Genomic DNA, 24,318 nt, shown 5'->3' on the forward strand with positions numbered 1-24,318 from the left:
ACTGTAACGTCTATGCGTTCCAGCTTTGGTGTATTCCTTCCTCAAGATCGATGGGTTGTTTTATGTCCTGTCCAGAGTAATGTATATGTCGGTACCTCCGAGCCATCCATCTTGGCCTGCAGGATCAGGTAATGCAATGTGTCTGCTCCACTCCCCACAGATTTATCGGATCCTGGGGAAGACTGTGGTGTGCTACCCAATCGTCTTTGATCTCAGTGACTTCTACTTATCCCAGGATGTCATGCTGCTGATTGATGACATCAAGGTGAGCTGGGGTGAACTCCCCTCATAAACACTTCTGTTTAGACATTCGTCTGGTTTAATCCTTGTTCTGGGGAATGCACACTCACCACATTGTGTCCCTAACTGTATGTCTGTTTGGTCAATGCAAGTTTAATGTGTTCCATATCTTTGTATGTAGAATGCACTGCAGTTCATCAAGCATAGCTGGAAAATGAAAGGTCGCCCACTCTTCCTGGTCCTCATCAGAGAGGACAACATCAAGTAAGATCTACTTTTGTATTTTCTTCTGTACTGTAATTGTTACTGCTTTTAGAGTGTATTGGAATCCAGCACAGGAGGTGTACCTGTATTTGCCAATAATAGTTTTGTTGTTGTCATTTATATCACTTTAGCTTGGGTGTTATGCTGATCACAGCAGTATTGATCATTATCCAAAGAAGCACCTTTTTAAATGCAATAAAATTGCTTACCATCCCACAGTAGAGGTTGTGCTAGTGGAGTCCGTGGAATAGCATATACTCATTAGGTTAATATGGAGAAAATGATAACAGTAGAATATCCTTCAGGGGGAGCCGTTTCAACCCAGTCCTGGACATGTTGGCATCGTTCAAGAAGGGGCGTGTCGGTGGGGTCAAAGTTCACGTGGACAGGCTTCAGGTTCTCAACACTTTTACTTGTTTCAGTCCACTCACACTTCTTTGAGGCATTGTGATATCTACCCTCACAATACTGTTGGCAGTTCTCCTTTCCTTTGGAAATGCATTTAGAAATAGTGAATATGTATGTTTGCAAATCCAATGCCTTTGAATTGCCTTCACCGAGTTCTATTTCCTACTGTTACAATGACTTTCCGTGTCTCTAGAGAGTTCTTTAGATGTTTTGATGTGACTTTTATGAACGTCAATCAATATTCCCCTCACACCTAGCTCTAGGAGCAGACACAGGGCTCCATCCTTCATAGTCAATCCCTTTTATCATCTCATTCTTCTGGGAACATAATTCCCCTTTGTACATGTGACTGGCTGTCCTCATATCGATGGGACTTCACCTGAACTGTCCATATCCCATGTAAATGAGATTCCTTGATGTCACTATTAAATCGTCCTTCCAGACCCTGATATCAGGAGCTATTGTGGAGCAGTTGGACTTCCTTCGTGTCAACGAAGCAGAGTAAGAGCTTGTTCCTGTCATTTCCGCCTTTTGTGTTTTGTGACACTTTTTTTATAGAGGAATCAGCATGTAAAGGATTTAACATGCCTGTAAAACTGAAAATACTCCTGTAACTTCCCCTGGTCTAGAATCCCAGAGTTTAAGAACTTTCAGGAGCTGGAGATGCCCAAGCACTCCAAGGTGAAGAGGCAGACGAGCACGCCCAATGCCTCAAACCTGGAGCAGCAGCCTGAGATCGACATCGAGGAGTGGAAACACAAATCCACCAACGAGATCATGCAGAAATTCTATGTGAGTACAGGAGTGTGGTGTCAATATTAGGACAGCTCAAATCAGAAGGAGATGGGTGTTTTAATGTCAGGGCCCTAGATCTGACTCTTAACTGTCTTTACACCGCCATTGGCATGACCTTTGACCTCTTTCTGTGTTTTTGTCTTTCTCAGGACTGTGACTGCCTGGCCAGTCAAGCACAGCTTGCCAGTATTCTCATGAAGAAAGAGGGTCCGGACTTCTTTGCCAAGGATGGTAGGCACGGAAACAAAAACGCACGTGCAAAATGGTTTTACTCTGTTAATGTAACAGTCCAGTGCTCAATCTCTTCTTACTAATATTCAGGTTTTTTTTACCTTTATTTTTTCGCTCATACCCAAATAATGTTGTTGACTCGTCCTTTACTTGTTATTGTAGCCAAAACATAAATGAGAGAAAAACCTCTCAGTAAAACCGAATCTCAAACTTAGTTTTGAAACAAACTGTTAAAAAGAAATGTGTGAAATTTGCCTGGATAATGACGTCATCCTCTTTGGCAGAGACAGGCCGGTATGTGATTGGTCCAGCAGCTTTTTAAATTTTATATATTTTTCTCCGGTGGAGAGAAGGATCCTTCTCAAGGCACAGGAGTGCACACACTGCACGCACACATGCAAGCTAGCTAGCCAACAATCCACAGTTGCTGTTATCAAACAACTATCTCGCCAGTCACTTCTATTTCAAATTACGTGGTTTTTAAGAGTTGGCCTGCTGGCTGTTTAGAAGCAGTTATCCAACTAGCGTGCTAAGGTTTGCTATCGCGGCTAACTGGCTAGTCAAAGCAGATCCTCCACACAACAGCCATCTCTCCATTCCCTTCTATTTTAAATCCTGTGGTTTGTAGCTAAACGTTTTATGTCAAGAGGAAACCCAGTTAGCTGTTGTTGACTTATATACAGGTAACTGCCAACACCAACATAAAGTGTCTTAATAGGGTGTTGGGCCACCACAAGTCAGAAAAGCTTCAATGCACCTTGGCATAGATTATACATGTGTCTGGAACTCTATTGAAGGGATGCGACACCACTCTTCCATTTGGTATTTTGTTGGTGGTGGTGGAAAACACTTTCTCAGGCGCTGCTCCAGAATCTCCCAAAAGTGTTCAATTGGGTTGAGATTTGGTGACTGAGTTCACTCTGTTTCCTAACAGGCCAAGCAGAGGCACAGAGCAAATCTGCTTTTTAACATCCTAATTATAATGTTTTGGAAGGACGTCTATTTAATTCATATTGTAATTTATTGGAGGTACTATTTTATTTTCAAAAATAAAAATTGGTAACACTGAACAGATACTTTAACACTATTCATCAGAGCCAGACTACCAGGCCAACTAGCCCCAGGGTGGGAATCAGTGCATCACTGTAAATGAAATGTCCATAGCCTAATCCATTTAGCACCCCCGTGACTAACTGATTTAGTTTGGATCCGTGTCTCCTCTGTGTTAGAAATAATACAAAGAACAAATGGGGTCAATTCAACCAAGGCATAGCCTATGCAGCTAGTGTCATGAATAGCAGTGTCTTGGCGAACACTGTTTTCAGACCCAATCATCCACAGTTTACATTCTTCTAGAATATATATATATATATATATATATATATACACAATGATTTGCATTGCTCAGTTCACTTAGAGGCCTTTTAACTTTTTCCAGAGACCCTAATGGAAGACATGGAGAGACTCTACAGAAGAGCTGGGACCAGGAAGCTTTGGTCAGATATTCTTCTTTCCCTTTTAATTTAACCTGAAAGAATAGTTTGTATTTTATTTCATGTGGCAGGTAATATCCATCCATTTTGTACCGTACCTCCATGAAGAGTTCAACATTTTTGCCTTTCAGATCATTTTACTAATCGTTTCAAGATTTAAGTAACATGTTTTCTTGTTCTCTACTGAATTCCAAACTGTTGTAAACAATGATACATATTTCTATGGGTGTAGGCTGGCGGTGCGTTACGCTGCGGCCGTTATCATGAAGTTTGCCAGTTGTATTGCCCCTCATATCACCACACTGGTGGTCCATGGCAAGCAGGTAATGGAGTAGAGTTGATGTGTAGAGTCTGTGTAGCATGTGTACTGTATTAGCTCAGCTAGCCAGTCAGTCACTGTGCACAGCGTGTACCATTAACTGTGAGTGCTGTGCTTCACTCATGCACTACTTCCCTCTGCAGCACTGTCCATTTGCTCTCTATGGACGGTCAATTTCACGTTCACCTGCTTCGTTGGCCTTTTTGTTCTTGCCGTTGTTGTTGTTGTGGTGGTGGTTTGGCTGTGTCAAGGGAGCTGGTCGTGAGCTTTCATATTGCTCAGCGCTAAGATTGAACATAATTGCAGAGGGACCTGAGAGTCAGAGAGTGGAACAGCCTATAGGCCAGGCTCCACCTTGCTCTGTAACCACGTCAATACTTGGTCCAATTTCCTTTCTCATTTATTTAACGTGGGTTAATAAGTGGAACTTGAAATAAGTTCCTTTTATATTACACAACATCAATGATTTAACATCACACACCATGAGCATTTAGCCTGACATTTCCTGGACAAAATATGTAGAAGTATAAGCCGTAGACCATGTCTGTGCTAAAAAGATATGAGCACAATTTACAATAAGTGAAAGAATAGATGGCTGGATGTTGTAAATGGGAGGTGAATGTTGTCGATACGATGAAAGTACACTTTTTGGAACCTACAATCCACCTGAAGTTTAAAACACTGTTCTCCATTTTATTTTGATTTCTATTGAGATAGTTTTTTGAAGTTGACGTGTACGACTAAGCAACCCTGTCTGCTGCCATGTACACTCCCCTCCGTATTTATTTGGACAGTGAAGCTAGAACATTTCATTTGTCTCTGTGCTCCAGAATTGTGGATGTGAGATCAATATGTGTCATATGAGACAACAGCACAGAATGTCATTTGATTTTTTTTTCTGACGTATCTGTTACCGTTTAGAAATGAAAGCACTATGTACACGACATGACCAAAAGTACATGGACACCTGCTTGTCGAACATCTCATTCCAAAATCAAGGGCATTAATATGTAGCTCGTCCCTCCTTGGCTTCTACAACAGCCTCCACTCTTCTGGAAAAGCTTTCCACTAGATGTTGGAACATTGCTGTGGGGGCTTCCATTCAGCCACAAGAGCATTCGTGAGGTCGGGCACTGATGTTGGAGATTGCATGGCTGTGTGCTTGATTTTTATACACCTCTGAGCAATGGGTGTGGCTGAAGTAGCCGAATCCACTAATTTGAAGGGGTGTCCACATACTTTTGTGTGTATGCATAGTGTATCGAGTCCCCCCATTTTGAAGGTGTCATAAGTATTTGGACAAATTCCCTTGTAGTGTATTAAAGTATAAAAGTAGTGTATTAGAAGTTAAGTATATGGTCCCATGTTCCTAGCACGCAAGTGAAAAAGTTACAGATGCACAAAGATCATACCTCTAACTTTCTCACTCGTCATTATGCATGATTCATTCAGGATTATCCGTAATCATGATAGCGTCCATATTAATGTAGAAGTGTTCAGAAACATTTATATTCTTATTTACAATAAAAGTGACTCCAAAAAGACACACTACATTATTTACCATTTATTCATATTGGGCACAACCCCAAAGAACTGCAAATGCTTCCAACAAGTGTGTAGAGTCACAAGTTTGATGTAATGATTGCATGTTCGGAAAATAGCGACCAAATACTACACTTTTGACTATTTTAATACACTATAAGTGAATGTGTCCAAACGGGACTAGATACATAAAGTGCTTTCCTTTCTAAATGGTAAAAACGGATTTCTATGAAAATACCCTCAAATTAAAGGTGACATTCTGTACTGTCGCCTCATATATAAAATCTCATATCCAAAATGCTGGAGTACAGAGACACATTTTAGTGTTTGCTTACTGTCCAAATAAATACGGAGGGGAGCGTATGTACCATAACCACAGCCAATGCCTCTTGCTTTTTCCTCACAGGAAACCAGCAAGCAGGAGGAGCGACATTGCACAGTCACTCTAGCGAATGATGCAATCGTAAATTAGTGAACATTCAAATATGTCTGCCCCCCCCGGAAAATAAAATATAATATGTTTTTTTAATCTAATAGTGAAATTGAATAGGTGGGAAACAATTGCAGGAGCCAGAGCTGGATTCATGCAGTGGAATCTTCTTTTGGAACCACTGCCTGTTCTGCTAGGCTAGGCTAGGTGTCCCAGAGGGAAGCGCCCACCATGCTAATAGCTTGCCATTCTATGGGGACATGAGTGGGACATGCCACGCACATGATTTTACAGCTTTGTTTTAGAACGTCATTATGTTAATTGCACCTTCAGTAATGTGCCTCAACTCACGTTATACAGCCCATCAGCGTTAATGTCATGGTTATACTGTATGTAATGGTTCTTATGATCGAGAACACAGCAGACTACATTGTTATTGCATTTAGCCATTATGAACTGTTCCTACTGTCGAGTTAACGTATTGACACGTATAGTGTTGACCCTATTAAGGATCTCCTTGTGTTTTGTTCACCAGGGGAGTTGTACGAATCGCAGCCAGTGTGATAACTAAGCTAGTGGACAGCATTGCCCCAAGTATTACTAGTGTTTTAGTGCATGGGAAGCAGGTAAGTGGACATTTGAAAATGGGGGGCCAATTTTTCAGTTGAACCATGTTTTTTTTATTTTTTAGTCAGATGCCTATTTCGAACACTAACTTTATGTTCAGTGATTTATCAATGAATTGGATGAAATGATGTCAAAATATTAGGACCGTTCAGTTGATTGAGCTCCCGCATGCTATTGTCCTATAGGAAATGCTTAGTGTTGTTGCAGTTGCACGCTTCATATTTCCCAGCTACCTCACTGTGCTTTAGCCCTGTAGCAAGGCTGCAATTTTGTTACGTAACCAGGGTTTAACAGGCTCTATGTATGCCGTGACCTGACCTATGACCTAATGTATGACCTGTAAGCTCCCCTTTCCCTTGGATCCATATGAAGTGAACTGCCTCGGCCAATGTTTTATCATTATACTTGTTACCTCTTAAATATTACACAGAGATAAGTTGCTTCCTAACAGTCCCCATTTCTGGCCTCATTTTCCCCCCAAGAGTTTTGGGCGGGTCTTTGCTTTGAAGTACCTCAAGGTGTGAATCTGCATATAGATTGCATCATAGAAGGGAAATGATTCTGGACAAGATGAGAGCTGATTTTTTTTTAAATGGAGTCAGGTGTCTGCTTACATGATCTACATAGAATCTTCCTTGATTTTTGCATATGAGGACTCGAGTTTAGAGAATATCTGCTGTTGTTTGAATGTGTTACGGTAGGACATGTTTAGATTACACCTAGTAGTGATAGAAATGAGGTGCAGATTTAAAAACTGTGATTTGCTAATTTGAGAACATCAGTCTGCAACCATTAGTTTGAAGGTGCTATTTTTCAAAGGGATATTAAAGGATATCTTGTTTGGGAAGAATAATGATTACCTGGGTGTAATTTTCATGTGGCCTTTATGCTTTGAAAATAGGAAATATCACAAGATAATCTTGGTTATTATCTTTTGTCCCTTTCATGTTCTACTCTGTGGGGGTGCAGTTTTACAGTGGCAAGATGGATAGATAGTTTATGCGAAGGGGACACGGAGACATCAGCATTTCTATATAATATTGCACCCTATCTGGTCTATCAAAAAGCTTATAGGTAGAGTGATGTCACCCATAATAGAAAATAAAATATAATCTAAGTTTTTGTTTGAACCTTTTTGACTATTTGTTCCTTGTTATCCATGATGTAAACACGTCTATCTTCCTGGTTCATCACTCTGTCCTCTTAGTAAAAGAATCCCCACCAAACAATAACGGCACTGCAGATATTTCTCTGACGCTGGCTGGGCTGTGCTCTGTTGCCAGGTAACGCTGGGACTGTTTGGGCATGAGGAGGAGGTGATCTCCAATCCCCTCTCACCTGGGGTCATCAAGGGCATCCTCTACAGCAGGTGCTCCGGGGAGAGGGAGGCCGTGCTGCAGCAGGAGCTGGTCATCCACATCGGCTGGATCATCTCCAACACCCCCGAGCTGTTCAGCGGCATGCTCAAGATCCGCGTCGGGTACGAATAGAGCCCGGGAGGAATAGAGCTAGGCAGGCTGTAGCCATGGCCATTCGGATCCTACAGCTGGGTGGTTGTTATTCTGTTTATCTCTCAAGTTGTCTGTTTGAGGATAGCCATCTGTGGTTATGAGATGCATTGTTTTTGCTTCGTATTCCGCTCGTATTGGTGCAGGTGGATCGTCCAGGCCATGAAGCATGAGTTGAAGATCCGAGCAGGAGACATGCCACCACAGGACATTTACCAGATGTCCCCCAGCGATGTTAAACAGCTGCTGCTGGACGTCCTTCAGCCACAACAGCACGGCAGGTAAACACTCACAAACACACACACACATTTTTTTATTCAATTTTATTAATTTCCCTAATCGTTACCCATACCAGGTCCTGGATCAACAGGCGTCAGATCGATGGTTCCCTCAACAGGACTCCCCATGGCTTCTACGACCGAGTGTGGCAGACTTTGGAGAGAACTTGTAATGGCATCGTAGTGGCAGGGATCCATCTCCCACAGGTAGAGTTGGTAATTGCAACAGTGACATAATAATACATCTTTGTTTACATCCTCAAACTCCACATTTAATCACATCTCTGAAGGACCACACTATAGGCTGGCCATGCTTTCCACCTGGCTACCCCTACCCCCCCACAGCAACTCGCCCAAGCCTTCCCCATTTCTCCTTCTCCCAAATCCAGTCAGATGATGTTCTGAAAGAGCTGCAAAATCTGGACCCCTACAAATCAGCCGGGCTAGACAATCTGGACCCTTTCTTTCTAAAATTATCTGCCGAAATTGTTGCAACCCCTATTACTAGCCTGTTCAACACCTCTTTCGTGTCGTCTGAGATTCCCAAAGATTGGAAAACAGCTGCGGTCATCCCGGACACTCTTGACCCAAACTACTACAGACCTATATCTATCCTACCCTGCCTTTCTAAGGTCTTCGAAAGCCAAGTCAACAAACAGATTACCGACCATTTTGAATCCCACAATACCTTCTCCGTAATGCAATGTAGTTTCAAAGCTGGTCAGGGTGCACCTCAGCCACGCTCAAGGTCCTAAACGATATCTTAACCGCCATCGATAAGAAACATTACTGTGCAGCCGTATTCATTGACCTGTCCAAGGCTTTCAACTCTGTCAATCACCACATCCTCGTCGGCAGACTCAATAGCCTTGGTTTCTCAAATGATTGCATCGCCTGGTTCACCAACTACTTCTCTGATAGAGTTCAGTGTGTCAAATCGGAGGGCCTGTTGTCCGGGCCTCTGGCAGTCTCCATGGGGGTGCCACAGGGTTCAATTCTTGGACCGACTCTCTTCTCTGTATACATCAATGATGTCGCTTTTGCTGCTGGTGAGTCTCTGATCCACCTCTACGCAGACAACACCATTCTGTATACTTCTGGCCCTTCTTTGGACACTGTGTTAACAACCCTCCAGACGAGCTTCGATGCCATACAACTCTCCTTCCGTGGCCTCCAATTGCTCTTAAATACAAGTAAAACTAAATGCATGCTCTTCAACCGATCGCTGCCTGCACCTGCCCACCCGTCCAGCATCACTACTCTGAACCGTTCTGACTTAGAATATGTGGACAACTACAAATACCTAGGTGTCTAGTTAGACTGTAAACTCTCCTTCCAGACTCACATCAAACATCTCCAATCCAAAGTTAAATGTAGAATTGGCTTCCTATTTCGCAACAAAGCATCCTTCACTCATGCTGCCAAACATACCCTTGTAAAACTGACCATCCTACCAATCCTCGACTTCGGCGATGTCATTTACAAAAAGCCTCCAATACCCTACTCAATAAATTGGATGCAGTCTATCACAGTGCCATCTGTTTTGTCACCAAAGCCCCATATACTACCCACCACTGCGACCTGTACGCTCTCGTTGGCTGGCCCTCACTTCATACTCATCGCCAAACCCACTGGCTCCAGGTCATCTACAAGACCCTGCTAGGTAAAGTCCCCCCTTATCTCAGCTCGCAGGTCATCATAGCAGCACCCACCTGTAGCACGCGCTCCAGCAGGTATATGTTACGTTATTCTTCCTGGGAAAGAGAGGCGGTACCAAAATGCAGCGTGGTTATTTATAAACATCTTTAATAAAGATGATAACGTGAACAATATACTTATACAAAACAAGAAACCGTGGAAAACCGAAAACAGTCCTAACTGGTGCAAAACACAGAGACAGGAACAATCACCCACAAGAGACCTAAAGAATATGGCTGTCTAAATATGGTTCACAATCAGAGACAACGATAACCACCTGCCTCTGATTGAGAACCACTCCAGGCAACCATATACTTACCTAGAATACTTAACTAAACACAATCCCATAAACTACAAAACCCCTAGACAAAACAAACCACATAAATCACCCATGTCACACCCTGGCCTAACCAAAATAATAAAGAGAACACAGAATACTAAGACCAGGGCGTGACAGTATATCTCTCTGGTCACCCCCAAAACCAATTATTCCTTTGTCCGCCTCTCCTTCCAGTTCTCTGCTGCCAATGACTGGAACGAACTACAAAAATCTCTGAAACTGGAAACACTTATCTCCCTCACTAGGTTTAAGCACCAGCTGTCAGAGCAGCTCACAGATTACTGCACCTGTACATCACCCATCTATAATTTAGCCCAAACAACTATCTCTACTGTATTTATTTATTTATTTTGCTCCTTTGCACTCCATTATTTCTATCTCTACCTTGCACATTCTCCCACTGCAAATCCACCATTCCAGTGTTTTACTTGCTCTATTGTATTTACTTTGCCACCATGGCCTTTTTTTTTGCCTTTACCTCCCTTATCTCACCTCACTTGCTCACATTGTATATAGACTTATTATTGACTGTATGTTTGTTTTACTCCATGTGTAACTCTGTGTTGTTGTCTGTGTCGAACTGCTTTGCCAGGTCGCAATTGTAAATGACAACTTGTTCTCAACTTGCCTTCCTGGTAAAATAAATAAATAAAATAAAACCATTGGGCTGTTCTTGCCTAAAGCATCACTTCCCTTCCATTGCAGCAACCTACTCTGTCTGACATGACCATGTATGAGATGAACTTTTCTCTGCTGGTGGAAGACACACTGAAGGACATTGTGCTGCCTGAGTACAGGCAGATAGTAGTAGAGGTAAGGGCCAATCAGATTTCACTGTAATTTACAGCTGCATGTTTTCCGCACACTGCTATTGGTCAAACAGGTTGCTCGATTGACTATCTCATCCACACATTTCCTCTCACAACACTTCCGCTACACATTGGGTTAACAATACAAAAATCCTATTGGGGGCCTCCCGGGTGGCGCAGTGGTTAAGGGTGCTGTACTGCAGCGCCAGCTGTGCCACCAGAGACTCTGGGTTCGCGCCCATGCTCTGTTGTAGCCGGTAGCGACTGGGAGGTCCGTGGGGCGACACACAATTGGCCTAGCGTCGTCCGGGTTAGGGAGGGTTTGGCCGGTAGGGATATCCTAGTCTCATCGCGCACCAGCGACTCCTGTGGCGGGCCGGGCGCAGTGCGCGCTAACCAAGGTTGCACGGTGTTTCCTCCGACACATTGGTGCGGCTTGCTTCCGGGTTGGATGCGCGCTGTGTTAAGAAACAGTGCGGCTTAGTTGGGTTGTGTATCCGAGGACGCATGACTTTCAACCTTCGTCTCTCCCGAGCCTGTACGGGAGTTGTAGCGATGAGACAAGATAATAGCTACTAACAATTGGATATCACAAAATTGGGGAGAAAAAGGGGTAAAATTCACATAAAAAAGAAACAATACAAAAATCCTAATTGTATACACATTTTCTCATGGCTCTATTTTCTTACATCTAATCTTCCATGGTTGCAGCTGCTGATGGTGGTGTCCATAGTGTTGGAGAGAAACCCGGAGCTGGAGTTCTCGGAGAAGGTGGACCTGGATGTTCTGGTGAAGGAGGCCTTCCATGACTTCCAGAAGGACAGGAGTCGGGAGGGGACGAAGAAACAGGTAGGTGCTAAGCTCTGGCCTTCCCTGTCCACTGGGCTCACAGGATCTGAGGTTGGGTCAGACCACTGTCACACAAGGTTTTTGGAGTTCATATAGCATGCGAGCTTAGCTGTTGTACTTCCACAATGATGTACAGTACAAGTTATCTCCGCTAAGTAGAAGCAGACCTCATATTCGAGGTGAGGATACCTTGGGAGCATTGGTGATAATTTTTCTGGTCAGTCTACTTAACACTGAATGTTAAGGATGGAAATAATTGTGTCACTTGTTTACTTGTAATGAATATCATATATTTCCATTCGGAATAATTGTTCTCTCTGCATGTCGTTGCGGAAAAGCAGTGCTTTGTTAAACAACTTTTGACAGTTCGCACTGTATATAACAGTACCGCTAGTTTACAATGAAAAAAACATTTTTGTCCGCAGGATGACATGGAGGAGTTCTATAAGACACCTGCGATGGGCAGGAGAGGTACATCCAGTTACCTGACCAAGGCCGTGATGATTCAGCTGCTTCAGGGAGACGTGAAGCCCTCCAAGGATGACCCCTGCTCGGTCAGCTAAACTAAACCCATTTAGCAGAGTGCAGGAATCCACCGCTACTCTACTTTGTCGAGCTACTAACAACACGCTAAATTAGTCAGCAGCACTGACTGTTGTTCCACCAGCAATACCCTCCTTGTTCTGTTAGCTTCAAGCTATTTACACAGGATGTATCAGCTCTTATCAACACCTTGTTCTGTTGGCTTCAAGCTATTTACACAGGATGTATCAGATCTTATCAACACCGTTATTACTGTTAATGACATTGAACTGTTACCCACCTGAAATCCTTGCATGTAGAATTGTACGTATAGCATTAGCATTGTGGGGCAGCCCACATTGTTGATTTGTAGTTAATCAATGGCATGATATGCAAAACTAGAGTTGCATCCCTGTGCACACTTCTTCTCTTTTTGTCTGTCTTAGGATGTCCGGGTCTTTTTGAAAGCCTGATCGCTGTATTTTTGTGAATGTGGTCATGAGTTCCTTCACTCTATTAAAATGATATATTAAGTTGTTTTATGTTGATGTGTTTACACGTGGTTTGAGTGTGCCTATATCCAGTTTAGTGAATCTGAATTGAACTTTTTCAATGTGTGTGTGTGTGTGATGTTGGCTGATGTGTTCCGTCACTCTGTCAAGGTGATTTTTGGAAGCTCCATACTAGTTTCAAAAAAATAAACTTGAGGAACTTGTGACATCCTGTTGATTTATTTGCTTAGGTTCATCATGTTTGAATTTTGCGGCGCCTTACCCTACTATAGACAATTAGCCTTGTAGCAGCTAAATGCCCTTGTATAAGCTAAATGTGAAAAAGGCATTATAATCACAACCTGGTGTAACATGTTTATTTTTCATTTGGGCTGCAGTTGCAACAGAAATGTCATGATTATTCAAGCGTGTCATTTCGTGCCTGGTGGTACTGTATGTGTATTGAATCTCACCACTAGTAACTCCCACTCATGTTAGCTTAGCTGCAGTCATACCAATCTCACTGCTGGAGCTGGAAAATAACATCATTTGACATATAAAAAAAAAGAGGGTTAGACACTGAGAAAAGCAGAGGACTTATTTATTGCGTAGGACTCTGTACATTATATTTACTTCAGAATATGTTCTAAAGCTGCCCCATCACTTGGACTGGAGAATGGGATTGATAGTTCGAGAAAAGCTTTTCAGTGTTCTGAAGCGAGGAAGTTCATAAATAAGGGTGATATTCTAACCATGAGAAGTATGCTCATCGTACATACAGTACATGTATGCTTTAGTTATTATTAGTTAGAGCAGAGTACGTAGTCTGCAATCTAGAGCAGGCCGGTGTATGAAATGACAGTAGCCATAGCATTTGTGGAGAGCAATTTATTAATATGACAGTGTAATTTATTGTACACCTCCTGTGTCTGATGCTTCAAAAATTTGACGAAAGCATTTTGTAGGACAATAAAACATTCTAGTTGTATATGCTACACTCCTTTATGACCAGACTCAATTCACAGTTCAATTTGAATCTGCAGAGCAGAATAATCTTTCATATTTACTGAGTAAGGCCTCATCGCTGTAAAAGGTGTAATGTGTTCGCTTAAAGAACACCCATAAAAGTTAACTGTGCATAAAAGTCAGACTATATTTTTTGCTAGCTGCAGTAAAAGCCCATTTTATTTGCCTGTCTCAAGTGTTTGGGCCTGACAGTCAGAGCTTTTTTCCTGCTCCATCTGCACACACTGTACCATGAAGGGCATCAAAGACTTGAGCCACTTGAAGATGTCCAGGCCAATGTTTCACGTTTTTTGCAACATTATTGTCACTTTATGGTCTGAGGAACCAAAGGGCTCAATAAATAATGAAAGTTGATGTAAAGTGTGTGAGAGAACCAAGGGCTCTCTGTGGTCAGGGTTTGACAGTCATGTTGAAGATACTGACAAGAACGTTTTCTCACCTACTCTTATCTACCACTTCCTGCAAAGCGAATTGATCATTTCACTTTCAATTTTGCAGTTACCATGTTGCCTTGATGCATTTCAGTACTGACCAAGTTTGCATGGTTTGAAAGGAGACATTGAAGATTTCATTTCATTCGGTTTCTGCTTTTACCAAAATTGTTGGTCTTTGGTCAATCATGATGAAGCCATTTTTTGACAGTGGTTACATTTTAGACGTTATCCCAATATAGGAAACCTCTGCACCTCAAGCTGTGGTGCCTCCCTCCCTCTGATTTAAATACCTCAAATAAAATTAAAATATAACAATCGCAAAGAAGCATAAATGATTGACAGAATTATTACACACAGATCTGAATAGCAGGGTCTGCTCTCTCACGCTTATCTGGTCTCTGCCAAATTCTCTGAAAGGCAAACGCATACAGAAAGGGGTCCACACAACTGTTAACAAATGTAAGGCACTTTGCAAAGTCCCGTGTCAACTCCACAAAGGTTGTCAACTTAGCAGATGTAACAGGGTGTGAATACTTCAGTAAGGTGGCTGAGATGTCCACAATGTTAACAACATGACCAGGAACCCAGAGAATGATGAAGGTCACAGTAATTCCAGTGACCAATCTGGTCATCCTTTGGGTGCTGAAGAGGGCTGTCTGGTTCACTTGCTTGTGAAGTAATAAATAAAAAATTACCAGAATGGAACCCAGAACAAAACCCACAAATGTCTCAAAAAAAAGAACAGCCACTCTTTCCCAGTCCGATTCAGTGTGTCTTTGACATCTTAGACCAGAACCAGTAACCACTGTATTCCTTGTTGCAACAGCAGGCCCAGTTAGGATGCATGCAAGTCCCCATAGTGCAGGTAGCAATACCTTCTCACCTCTCCTTCCCAGCCTGGCCCACTGATGGGGGTAGAGAACCGACACGTAGCGCTGCACACTCATCACAGTTACAGTCATGATATTGATGAATAGGCTGCAATAGACCATGAAGGAGAAGAACTTACAAAGCCCACGGCCAAGATTCCAACCACACAGGAGGGAATAGATCCACACAGGGAGGGAGGCCAGACACAGGATGTCAGAACAAGCCAGATTCAGCATCAGTTTCAGGGTGACATTATCTATTTTTACCTGGCGCAGAATGACCATCACGACAGCTATATTTGCAGGGAGGCCCACTAGGCAGCACAATCCCAGCAGTGTACTGGAGACAACGTTGCCAGGATTTCCTGAGGTGATGTTGGAGATGGAGATGTTGAGCTGATCCACAGTCATGACTTGAGAGAGATTGTTGAGATGATCAGAGTGGTGTGAAGTCAGGAAACTCACTGTACTTCACACTTGCCCTGTGCATGGTCTATTATTAAATACGTGCAGTGCCTTCAGGGCTGCCATCTGGGGGAGGGTAGGGGGTGATGCTGGTAAAGTTGTCTCGCGCACCTACAGTGCGTGTCATAAAAAAAGCTATATTTTATTTTTTTGGACACGCAAAGACCCAAACGGCGAAAGAAATTCTGGTTGAGAATGAAACGACTGAACAAATGAACAACCAAACAGCACCGCAAGTAAGTGAAAGAAATAGGTTTCGATTATGTTTTATTGTAGTAGTCACTGTAGTGTTTTTGCGGACATTACTGTAGTATTTACTGTAGTGTTTTCACATACATGACTGTAGTATACTATAGTGTGTTTGCAAACATGACTATAGTACAGTGGCTTGCGAAAGTATTCACCCCCTTGGCATTTTTCCTATTTTGTTGCCTTACAACCTGGAAATAAAATAGATTTTGGGGGGGGTTGTATCATTTGATTTACACAACATGCCTACCGCTTTGAAGATGCAAAATATTTTTTATTGTGAATCAAACAACAAATAACACACAAAAAAACAGAAAACTTGAGCGTGCATAACTATTCACCCCCCCAAAGTCAATACTTTGTAGAGCCACCTTTTGCAGCAATTACAGCTGTAAGTCTCTTGGAGTATGTCTCTATAAACTTGGCACATCTAGCCACTAGAATTTTTGCCCATTCTTCAAGGCAAAACTGCTTCAGCTCTTTCAAGTTGGATGGGTTCCACTGGTGTACAGCAATCTTTAAGTCATACCACAGATTCTCAATTGGATTGAGGTCTGGGCTTTGACTAGGCCATTCCAAGACATGTAAATGTTTCCCCTTAACTCTTGAAACTCCCCATCCCGGATCCGGGATTGTGACTAAGCCTCAGGCTCATTAGCATAACGCAACGTTAACGATTTCTGAAAATCGCAAATAAAATTAAAATAATGCGTTTGCTCTCAAGCTTAGCCTTTTCTTAACCTCTTACACTTATGGTGGCGCTATTTCATTTTTGGAAGAAAAACGTTCCCGTTTTAAACAAGATATTTTGTCACAAAAAGATGCTCGACTATGCATATAATTGCTACTGTTCGAAAGAAAACACTCTGACGTGTCCAGAAATACAAATATCTTCTCTGTGTGTGCCCTTTAACGTGAGCTTCAGGCAAAACCAAGATGACTTGGCATCCAGGAAATGACAAGGATTTTTGAGGCTCTGTCTTTCATGATCTCCTTATATGGCTGTGAACGCAAGAGGAATGAGTCTGCCCTTTCTGTCGTTTCCCCAAGGTGTCTGCAGCATTGTGACGTATTTGTAGGCAGATCGTTGGAAGATTGACCATAAGAGACCACATTTACCACGTGTCCGCCCGGTGTCCTGCGCCGAAATTGGTGCGCAAAGTCACCTGCCAGTATTTTTCCATGGGGCACAGAGAGAAAGCAAGCTTCCACGAACTGCATGTCAATGAAGAGATATGTGAAAAAACACCTTGAGGATTGATTCCAAACAACGTTTGCCATGTTTCGTCGATATTATGTAGTTAATCCGGAAAAAGTTTCACGTTGTAGGTGACTGCATTTTCGGTTCGTTTCGGTAGCCAGGCGCAATGTAGAAAACGGAACGATTTCTCCTACACACAGACGCTTTCAGGAAACACTGCGCATTTGGTATGTGGCTGGGAGTCTCCTCATTGAAAACATCAGAAGCTCTTCAAAGGTAAATGATTTTATTTATTTGGTTATCTGGCTTTTGTGAAAATGTTGCGTGCTACATGCTACACAAAATGCTATGCTAGCTTTGCATACTCTTACACAAATTAGTCAATTTCTATGGTTCAAAAGCATATTTTGAAAATCTGAGATGACAGTGTTGTTAAGAAAAGGCTAAGCTTGAGAGCAAACGCATTATTTTAATTTTATTTGCGATTTTCAGAAATCGTTAACGTTGCGTTATGCTAATGAGCCTGAGGCTTAGTCACAATCCCGGATCCGGGATGGGGAGTTTCAAGAGACACTGTCATCTCAGATTTTCACAATATGCTTTTGAACCATAGAAATTGACTAATTTGTGTAAGAGTATGCAAAGCTAGCATAGCATTTTGTGTAGCATGTAGCACGCAACATTTTCACAAAAGCCAGATAACCAAATAAATAAAATCATTTACCTTTGAAGAGCTTCTGATGTTTTCAATGAGGAGACTCCCAGCCACATACCAGATGCGCAGTGTTTCCTGAAAGCGTCTGTGTGTAGGAGAAATCGTTCCGTTTTCTACATTGCGCCTGGCTACCGAAACGAACCGAAATGCAGTCACCTACAACGTGAAACTTTTCCGGATTAACTACATAATATCGACCGAAACATGGCAAACGTTGTTTGGAATCAATCCTCAAGGTGTTTTTTCACATATCTCTTCATTGACATGCAGTTCGTGGAAGCTTGCTTCTCTCTCTGTGCCCCATGGAAAAATACTGGCAGGTGACTTTTGCGCACCAATTTCGGCGCAGGACACCGGGCGGACACGTGGTAAATGTGGTCTCTTATGGTCAATCTTCCAACGATCTGCCTACAAATACGTCACAATGCTGCAGACACCTTGGGGAAACGACAGAAAGGGCAGACTCATTCCTCTTGCGTTCACAGCCATATAAGGAGATCATGAAAGACAGAGCCTCAAAAATCCTTGTCATTTCCTGGATGCCAAGTCATCTTGGTTTTGCCTGAAGCTCACGTTAAAGGGCACGCACAGAGAAGATATTTGTATTTCTGGACACGTCAGAGTGTTTTCTTTTGAACAGTAGCAATTATATGCATAGTCGAGCATCTTTTTGTGACAAAATATCTTGTTTAAAACGGGAACGTTTTTCTTCCAAAAATGAAATAGCGCCACCATAAGTGTAAGAGGTTAAACCACTCGATTGTTGCTTTAGCAACATGCTTTGCGTCATTGTCCTGCTGGAAGGTGAACCTCCGTCCCAGTCTCAAATCTTTGGAAGACTGAAACAGGTTTCCCTCAAGAATTTCCATGTATTGAACCCCCCTTTGTTCAGGGACACAATATTCCATTTCTATTAGTCACATGTCTGTGGAACTTGTTCAGTTTATGTCTCAGTTGTTGAATCTTGTTATGGTCATACAAATATTTACACGTTAAGTTTGATGAAAATAAACATAGTTGACAGTAAGATGACGTTTCTTTTTTTACTGAGTTTATGTAAACCCTTTGGAATTGTAACGGATTTCCTCCTCTTCGTCTGAGGAGGAGTAAGAATCGGACCAAAGCGCAGCGTGGTAAGTGTTCATGATGATTTTTAATTCAAACTCAGAACACTAAACAGAAAATAACAACGTGAATTTACAAAACCGAAACAGTACCGTGTGGCCAAAACACTCACACGGAAACAAACACCCACAAACCAAAAGTGAAACCCAGGCTACCTAAGTATGATTCTCAGTCAAAGACAACCAACGACACCTGCCTCTGATTGAGAACCATACTAGGCCGAACACAAAAACCAACATAGAAAAACAAACATAGACTGTCCACCCCAACTCACGCCCCGACCATACTAAAACAAAGAATAAAATAACAGAACTATGGTCAGAACGTGACAGTAACCCCCAAAGGTGCGGACTCCGGCCACAAAACCTGAACCTATAGGGGAGGGTCTGGGTGGGCGTCTGTCCGCGGTAGTGGCACTGGCGCGGGACGTGGACCCCACTTCACCATAGTTTTTGTCCGCCTCCTCAACCGCCCCCATGGCCTCTTATGAGCGGCGACCCTCACCGCCGACCTCGGACTGGGGACCCTCGCCATGGGTCCCGAATGGACGGGAGATGCCGGCAGCGCCGGACAAGCGGGAGGCTCCGGCAGTGCAGGACAGGCGGGAGACTCCGGCAGCGCCGGACAGGCAGGAGACTCCGGCAGCGCCGGACAGGCAGGAGACTCCGGCAGCTCCGGAGTGAAGGACGACTCTGGTGGCTCTTGGCTGACTGACGGATCTGGCGGCTCCTGGCTGGCTGACGGCTTTGGCGGCTCAGGACAGACTGGCGGCTCAGGACAGACTGGAGGCTCTGATGGCTCCGGACAGACTAGCGGCTCTGGCGGCTCAGGACAGACTTGCGGCTCTGGCGGCTCAGGACAGACGGGCGACTCTGACAGCGCTTGGCAGGAGGAAGACTCTGACAGCACTGGACAGGCGGGAGCACCTGTAGGAAGAAGACGGAGAGACAGCCTGGTGCGGGGGGCTGCTACCGGAGGGCTGGTGCGTGCAGGTGGCACCGGATAAACCGGACCATGCAGGCGCACTGGAGCTCTTGAGCACCGAGCCTGCCCATCCTTACCTGGAATGCCATGCAACCTAAGTATGATTCTCAATCAGAGACAACTAACGACACCTGCCTCTGATTGAGAACCATACTAGGCCGAATACAAAAACCAACATAGATAAACCAACATAGACTGCCCACCCCAACTCACGCCCTGACCACACTAAAACAAAGAATAAAATAACAGAACTATGGTCAGGACGTGACAGGAATTACCTGGATTTCTGCATAAATTGGTCAGAAAATTTGATCTGATCTTCATCACAACAAGTCACAAAAACAGACAAACACAGTCTGCTTAAACTAATAACACACAACCAATTATACGTTTTCATGTCTTTATTAAACACACCGTGTAAACATTCACAGCGCAAGGTGGAAAAAGTATGTGAATCCTTGGGTTTAATAACTGGCTGACCCTCCTTTGGCAGCAATAGCCTCAACCAAACATTTTCTGTAGTTGTGGATCAGACCTGCACAATAGTCAGGAGGGATTTTGGACCATTCCTCTAAACAATACTGTTCCAGTTCAGAAATATTCTTGGGATTTCTGGTGTGAACCGCTCTCTTGAGGTTATGCCATAGAATCTCAATTGGGTTGAGGTCAGGTCTCTGACTGGGCCTCTCCGTTGTTGATTTGCTTCTGTGTTTTGGGTCGTTGTCCTGTTGCATCACCCAAATTCTGTTGAGCTTCATTTGGAGAACAGATAGCTTTACATCATCCTGCAAAATGTATTGATAATGTTGGGAATTCATTTTTCCGTCGATGATAGCAAGCTGTCCAGCAAAGCAGCCCCAAACCATGACGCTCCCTCCACCATACTTTACAGTTGGGATGAGGTTTTGGTGTTGGTGTGCTGTGCCTTTTTTTCTCCCCACATAGTGTTGTGTGTTCCTTCCAAACTTTCTTCAGATGTGCAGCAATGGATTTTTTCGACAGCAGTGACTTCTTCCATGGTGTCCTCCGATGAACACAATTTTTGTTTAGTGTTTTATGTATCGTAGACTCGTCAACAGAGATGTTAGCATGTTCCAGAGATTTCTGTAAGTCTTTAGCTGACACTCTAGAATTCTTCTTAACCTCATTGAGCATTCTGCGCTGTGCTCTTGCAGTCATCTTTGCAGGATGGCCACTCCTAGGGAGAGTAGCAACAGACAATCTGTCTTACTACAGACTGATGACCATTTATTTGTTGTATTTTTTAACCCTTATTTAACTAGGCAAGTCAGTTAAGAACAAATTCAGATTTTGACCTTGTCAGCTCGGGGATTCAATCTTGCAACCTTTCGCTTACAAGTCCAACGCTCTAACCACTAGGCTACCTGCCACTCCTTTCCAGACAAACATCAAGGCTTTTAGAGATACTTTTGTAACCCTTTCCAGCTTTATGCAAGTCAACAATTCGTAATCTTAGGTCTTCTGAGATCTCTTTTATTCGAGGCATGTTTCCCATCAGACAATGCTTTTTGTGAATAGCGAACTCAAATTTTGTGAGTTTTTTTTTATACGGGAGGGCAGCTCTGACCCAACATCTCTAATCTCGTCTCATTGTTTAGACTCCAGGTTAGCTGACTCCGGCCTCCCATTCGATTTTGGAGAAGTCATTAGCCTAGGGGTTCACATACTTTCTCCAACCAACACTGTGAATGTTTAAGTGATCTATTCAACATGTATTCAATAAAAACATACAATCCTTTGTGTGTTATTAGTTTAAGCACACTGTTTGTCTATTGTTGTGACTTAGATGGAAAGGGGACTATCTTGGTAGGAGATGAATGAGGTGAATAATTAGTTCAACAGATGAGCCCTAACACTTTTTGATTATGAATGTGTGGCATCGTGGTTTATATATCAGCAAGGCTCTCTGAGATGTGCTCTGCAAAGCAGGCTGATGGGATGTAAGTCATCCTTATAGACTAATGATATTATAGGCAAACCTAGCCAGTCATGTAGAATACACAGCCCTGAACGACAGGAGTATTTCTGCGTACTGTGGCGTATGGTCGATAAAAATTCATACATTCGTAAAATGTAAGGCCAAGGGAATTGGCCAAAGAAGGGGGGGGAGGTCCTTACACCATGGCAACCCTGCCTCCCGACAAGCTATGGGTATTGATCATGTTCCGGCCTCTGTTAGAAAAGGGGACCGTCTTAAGCAGTTAAACCAAAGGGATTTACAAACTACATACCACTAACTACCCTGGATTAAATGAAGATATGGATTTCTTACCCTTCCTGTAGAGTCGTGATGGATCCATTTGCTGTCATCTAGTGGACGTTTTGCTCAATTGCCCTCAGCTATTTTCAGACTGTTGTTGTTCATATTTTGCTGTGTACTATGGAATATATTGCTTTCTTATTCTTGACACTTCTCCCAGTCATATTTAAGGTTAGAACTACCTTTCTAAGTGTTCTGATACTCGAGCTTGGGGTTGTATTTTTATGATAACATGGCTACAGTATTTCACTTTTTAATGTGTATAGTATTGCTTACGAGGTGTGTCCAATCCATTTTGTAACCACTTCCTCTTCAAATTAGGGCTAATTGGAAAAGCTGTTGAAAAGAGGACATTGTATTATTTCTTTGTACTCCCTAACGAAGACCATGCCACCTCCTTTCGTTTTGGTGACCAATTCACCCCTTTTACCAAAGAGCACCCTCTGTCTACCAAAATGTACTATTGTGTACCTTAGAAGCGCTTCCATTCCTCCTTTTTATACTGTTTGTCTATTGTTGTGACTTAGATGGAAAGGGGACTATCTTGGTAGGAGATGAATGAGGTGAATAATTAGTTCAACAGATGAGCCCTAACACTTTTTGATTATGAATGTGTGGCATCGTGGTTTATATATCAGCAAGGCTCTCTGAGATGGGCTCTGCAAAGCAGGCTGATGGGATGTAAGTCATCCTCATAGACTAATGATATTATAGGCAAACCTAGCCAGTCATGTAGAATACACAGCCCTGAACAGCAGGAGTATTTCTGCGTACTGTGGCGTATGGAAGATAAACATGGAAATTCATACATTCATAAAATGTAAGGCCAAGGGAATTGGCCAAAGAAGTGGGGGCGGGGCATTATACAGATCATTAACATGTATAGGGTTGGCTCGTCAGGCTTTGTTTAATGCTAGTGGCTGGTCATTGTTAAACATAGAAAAGAGTAGAGAGCTGCCCTGCGGTACACCACACTTTGCATGTTTAACATTAGAGAAGCTTCCATTAAAGAATACCATTCTGTGTTCTATTGGATAAATAGCCCCTTAATCTACAATATGGCAGAGGTTGAAAAGCCATAACACATACTGTACATTTTTTCAACAATAGGTTATGGTCAATAATATCAAAGGCTGCTCTGAAATCCAACAGTACAGCTCCCACAAACTTCTTATTATCCATTTTTTTTAAACAAATAATTAGTCATTTGTGTCTGTGCAGTATATGTTGAGTGACATTTTCTATGAGCATGCTGAAGGTCTGTTGTTAAGTTGTTTACAAAGAAATAGTGTCTGGTGAAAAACACTATTTTTTCCAAAAGTTTGCTAAGAGTCTGCAGCAAGATGATTGGCCGGCTGTTAGAACCGTGAAAGCAGTGTTTTTACCCCTCTTGAGTCATGGAATGACTTTGGCTTCCCTCCAGGTCTGAGGACAAACATTTTGTCAACAAAAGGTTTTGTGACAGATGAGCAATCTGATTCAATGAAAGACGGAGTTTAATTATTCTTAGAGCCTATAATTTAATATGAATTATTCCAAAGCCTTTTCCATCATACTTAGTCATTTATCTTGGTTTCTTAATACAATTTCAAATTTTTGTTCAGTGACATAATTCCTCAATTTACCTCAAATTTGCCAATCAGATGTGCAGCCAGACTTATTCATCACTCTTTTTGCCTCATCCCTATCAACCCTCTCCCTCTCCTGAGCAGTGGTGTAAAGTACTTAAGTAAAACTACTTTAAAGTACTACTTAAATAGTTTTTGGGCGGTATCTGTACTTTACTTTTTATATTTTTGCCAACTTTACTTTTTATATTTTTGCCAACTTTTAATTTGACTTCACTACATTCCTAAAGAAAATAATGTACTTTTTACTCACTACATTTTCCTTGACACCCAAAAGTACTCGTTATCTTTTGACAGGAAATGGACCAATTCACACACTTATCTAGAAAACATTTTTATTTCACCTTTATTTAACCAGGTAGGCAAGTTGAGAACAAGTTCTCATTTACAATTGCGACCTGGCCAAGATAAAGCAAAGCAGTTCGACACATACCACGACACAGAATTGCACATGGAGTAAAACAAACATACAGTCAATAATACAGTAGAAACAAGTC

General features: G+C 42.5%; 2 protein-coding genes across 5 annotated transcripts in view; one reads left to right on the top strand and one right to left on the bottom strand.

Moving 5' to 3' along the window:
- LOC135504947 (phosphorylase b kinase regulatory subunit beta-like) overlaps nt 1-13,071 on the top strand; it is a 65,523-nt gene extending 52,452 nt beyond the window's left edge. For 3 of the 4 annotated variants that reach the window (XM_064923920.1, XM_064923912.1, XM_064923928.1), the window contains 14 exons: nt 161-265; nt 422-504; nt 810-900; nt 1,355-1,413; nt 1,542-1,704; nt 1,857-1,938; nt 3,377-3,434; nt 3,664-3,754; nt 7,633-7,829; nt 8,004-8,138; nt 8,213-8,342; nt 10,879-10,986; nt 11,694-11,831; nt 12,257-13,071. In XM_064923920.1, coding sequence (XP_064779992.1) covers nt 161-265; nt 422-504; nt 810-900; nt 1,355-1,413; nt 1,542-1,704; nt 1,857-1,938; nt 3,377-3,434; nt 3,664-3,754; nt 7,633-7,829; nt 8,004-8,138; nt 8,213-8,342; nt 10,879-10,986; nt 11,694-11,831; nt 12,257-12,394 — 1,578 coding nt within the window. In that variant the 3' untranslated portion in view covers nt 12,395-13,071. Of the gene's footprint in view, nt 1-160; nt 266-421; nt 505-809; nt 901-1,354; nt 1,414-1,541; nt 1,705-1,856; nt 1,939-3,376; nt 3,435-3,663; nt 3,755-6,257; nt 6,349-7,632; nt 7,830-8,003; nt 8,139-8,212; nt 8,343-10,878; nt 10,987-11,693; nt 11,832-12,256 lie in introns of all 4 variants that reach the window. The other variant, XM_064923902.1, reaches the window with a different exon arrangement.
- Nucleotides 13,072-13,349: 278 nt separating this feature from the next.
- LOC135554154 (type-2 angiotensin II receptor-like) lies at nt 13,350-15,600 on the bottom strand. The gene has a single exon (XM_064986258.1). It carries the CDS (start codon nt 15,582-15,584, stop codon nt 14,652-14,654), a length of 933 nt encoding a protein of 310 aa, XP_064842330.1. The 5' UTR covers nt 15,585-15,600; the 3' UTR covers nt 13,350-14,651.
- Between the last annotated feature and the right edge of the window lie 8,718 nt (nt 15,601-24,318).

Source organism: Oncorhynchus masou, chromosome 2 (genome assembly GCF_036934945.1).
Source record: "Oncorhynchus masou masou isolate Uvic2021 chromosome 2, UVic_Omas_1.1, whole genome shotgun sequence".
NCBI lineage: Eukaryota > Metazoa > Chordata > Actinopteri > Salmoniformes > Salmonidae > Oncorhynchus > Oncorhynchus masou.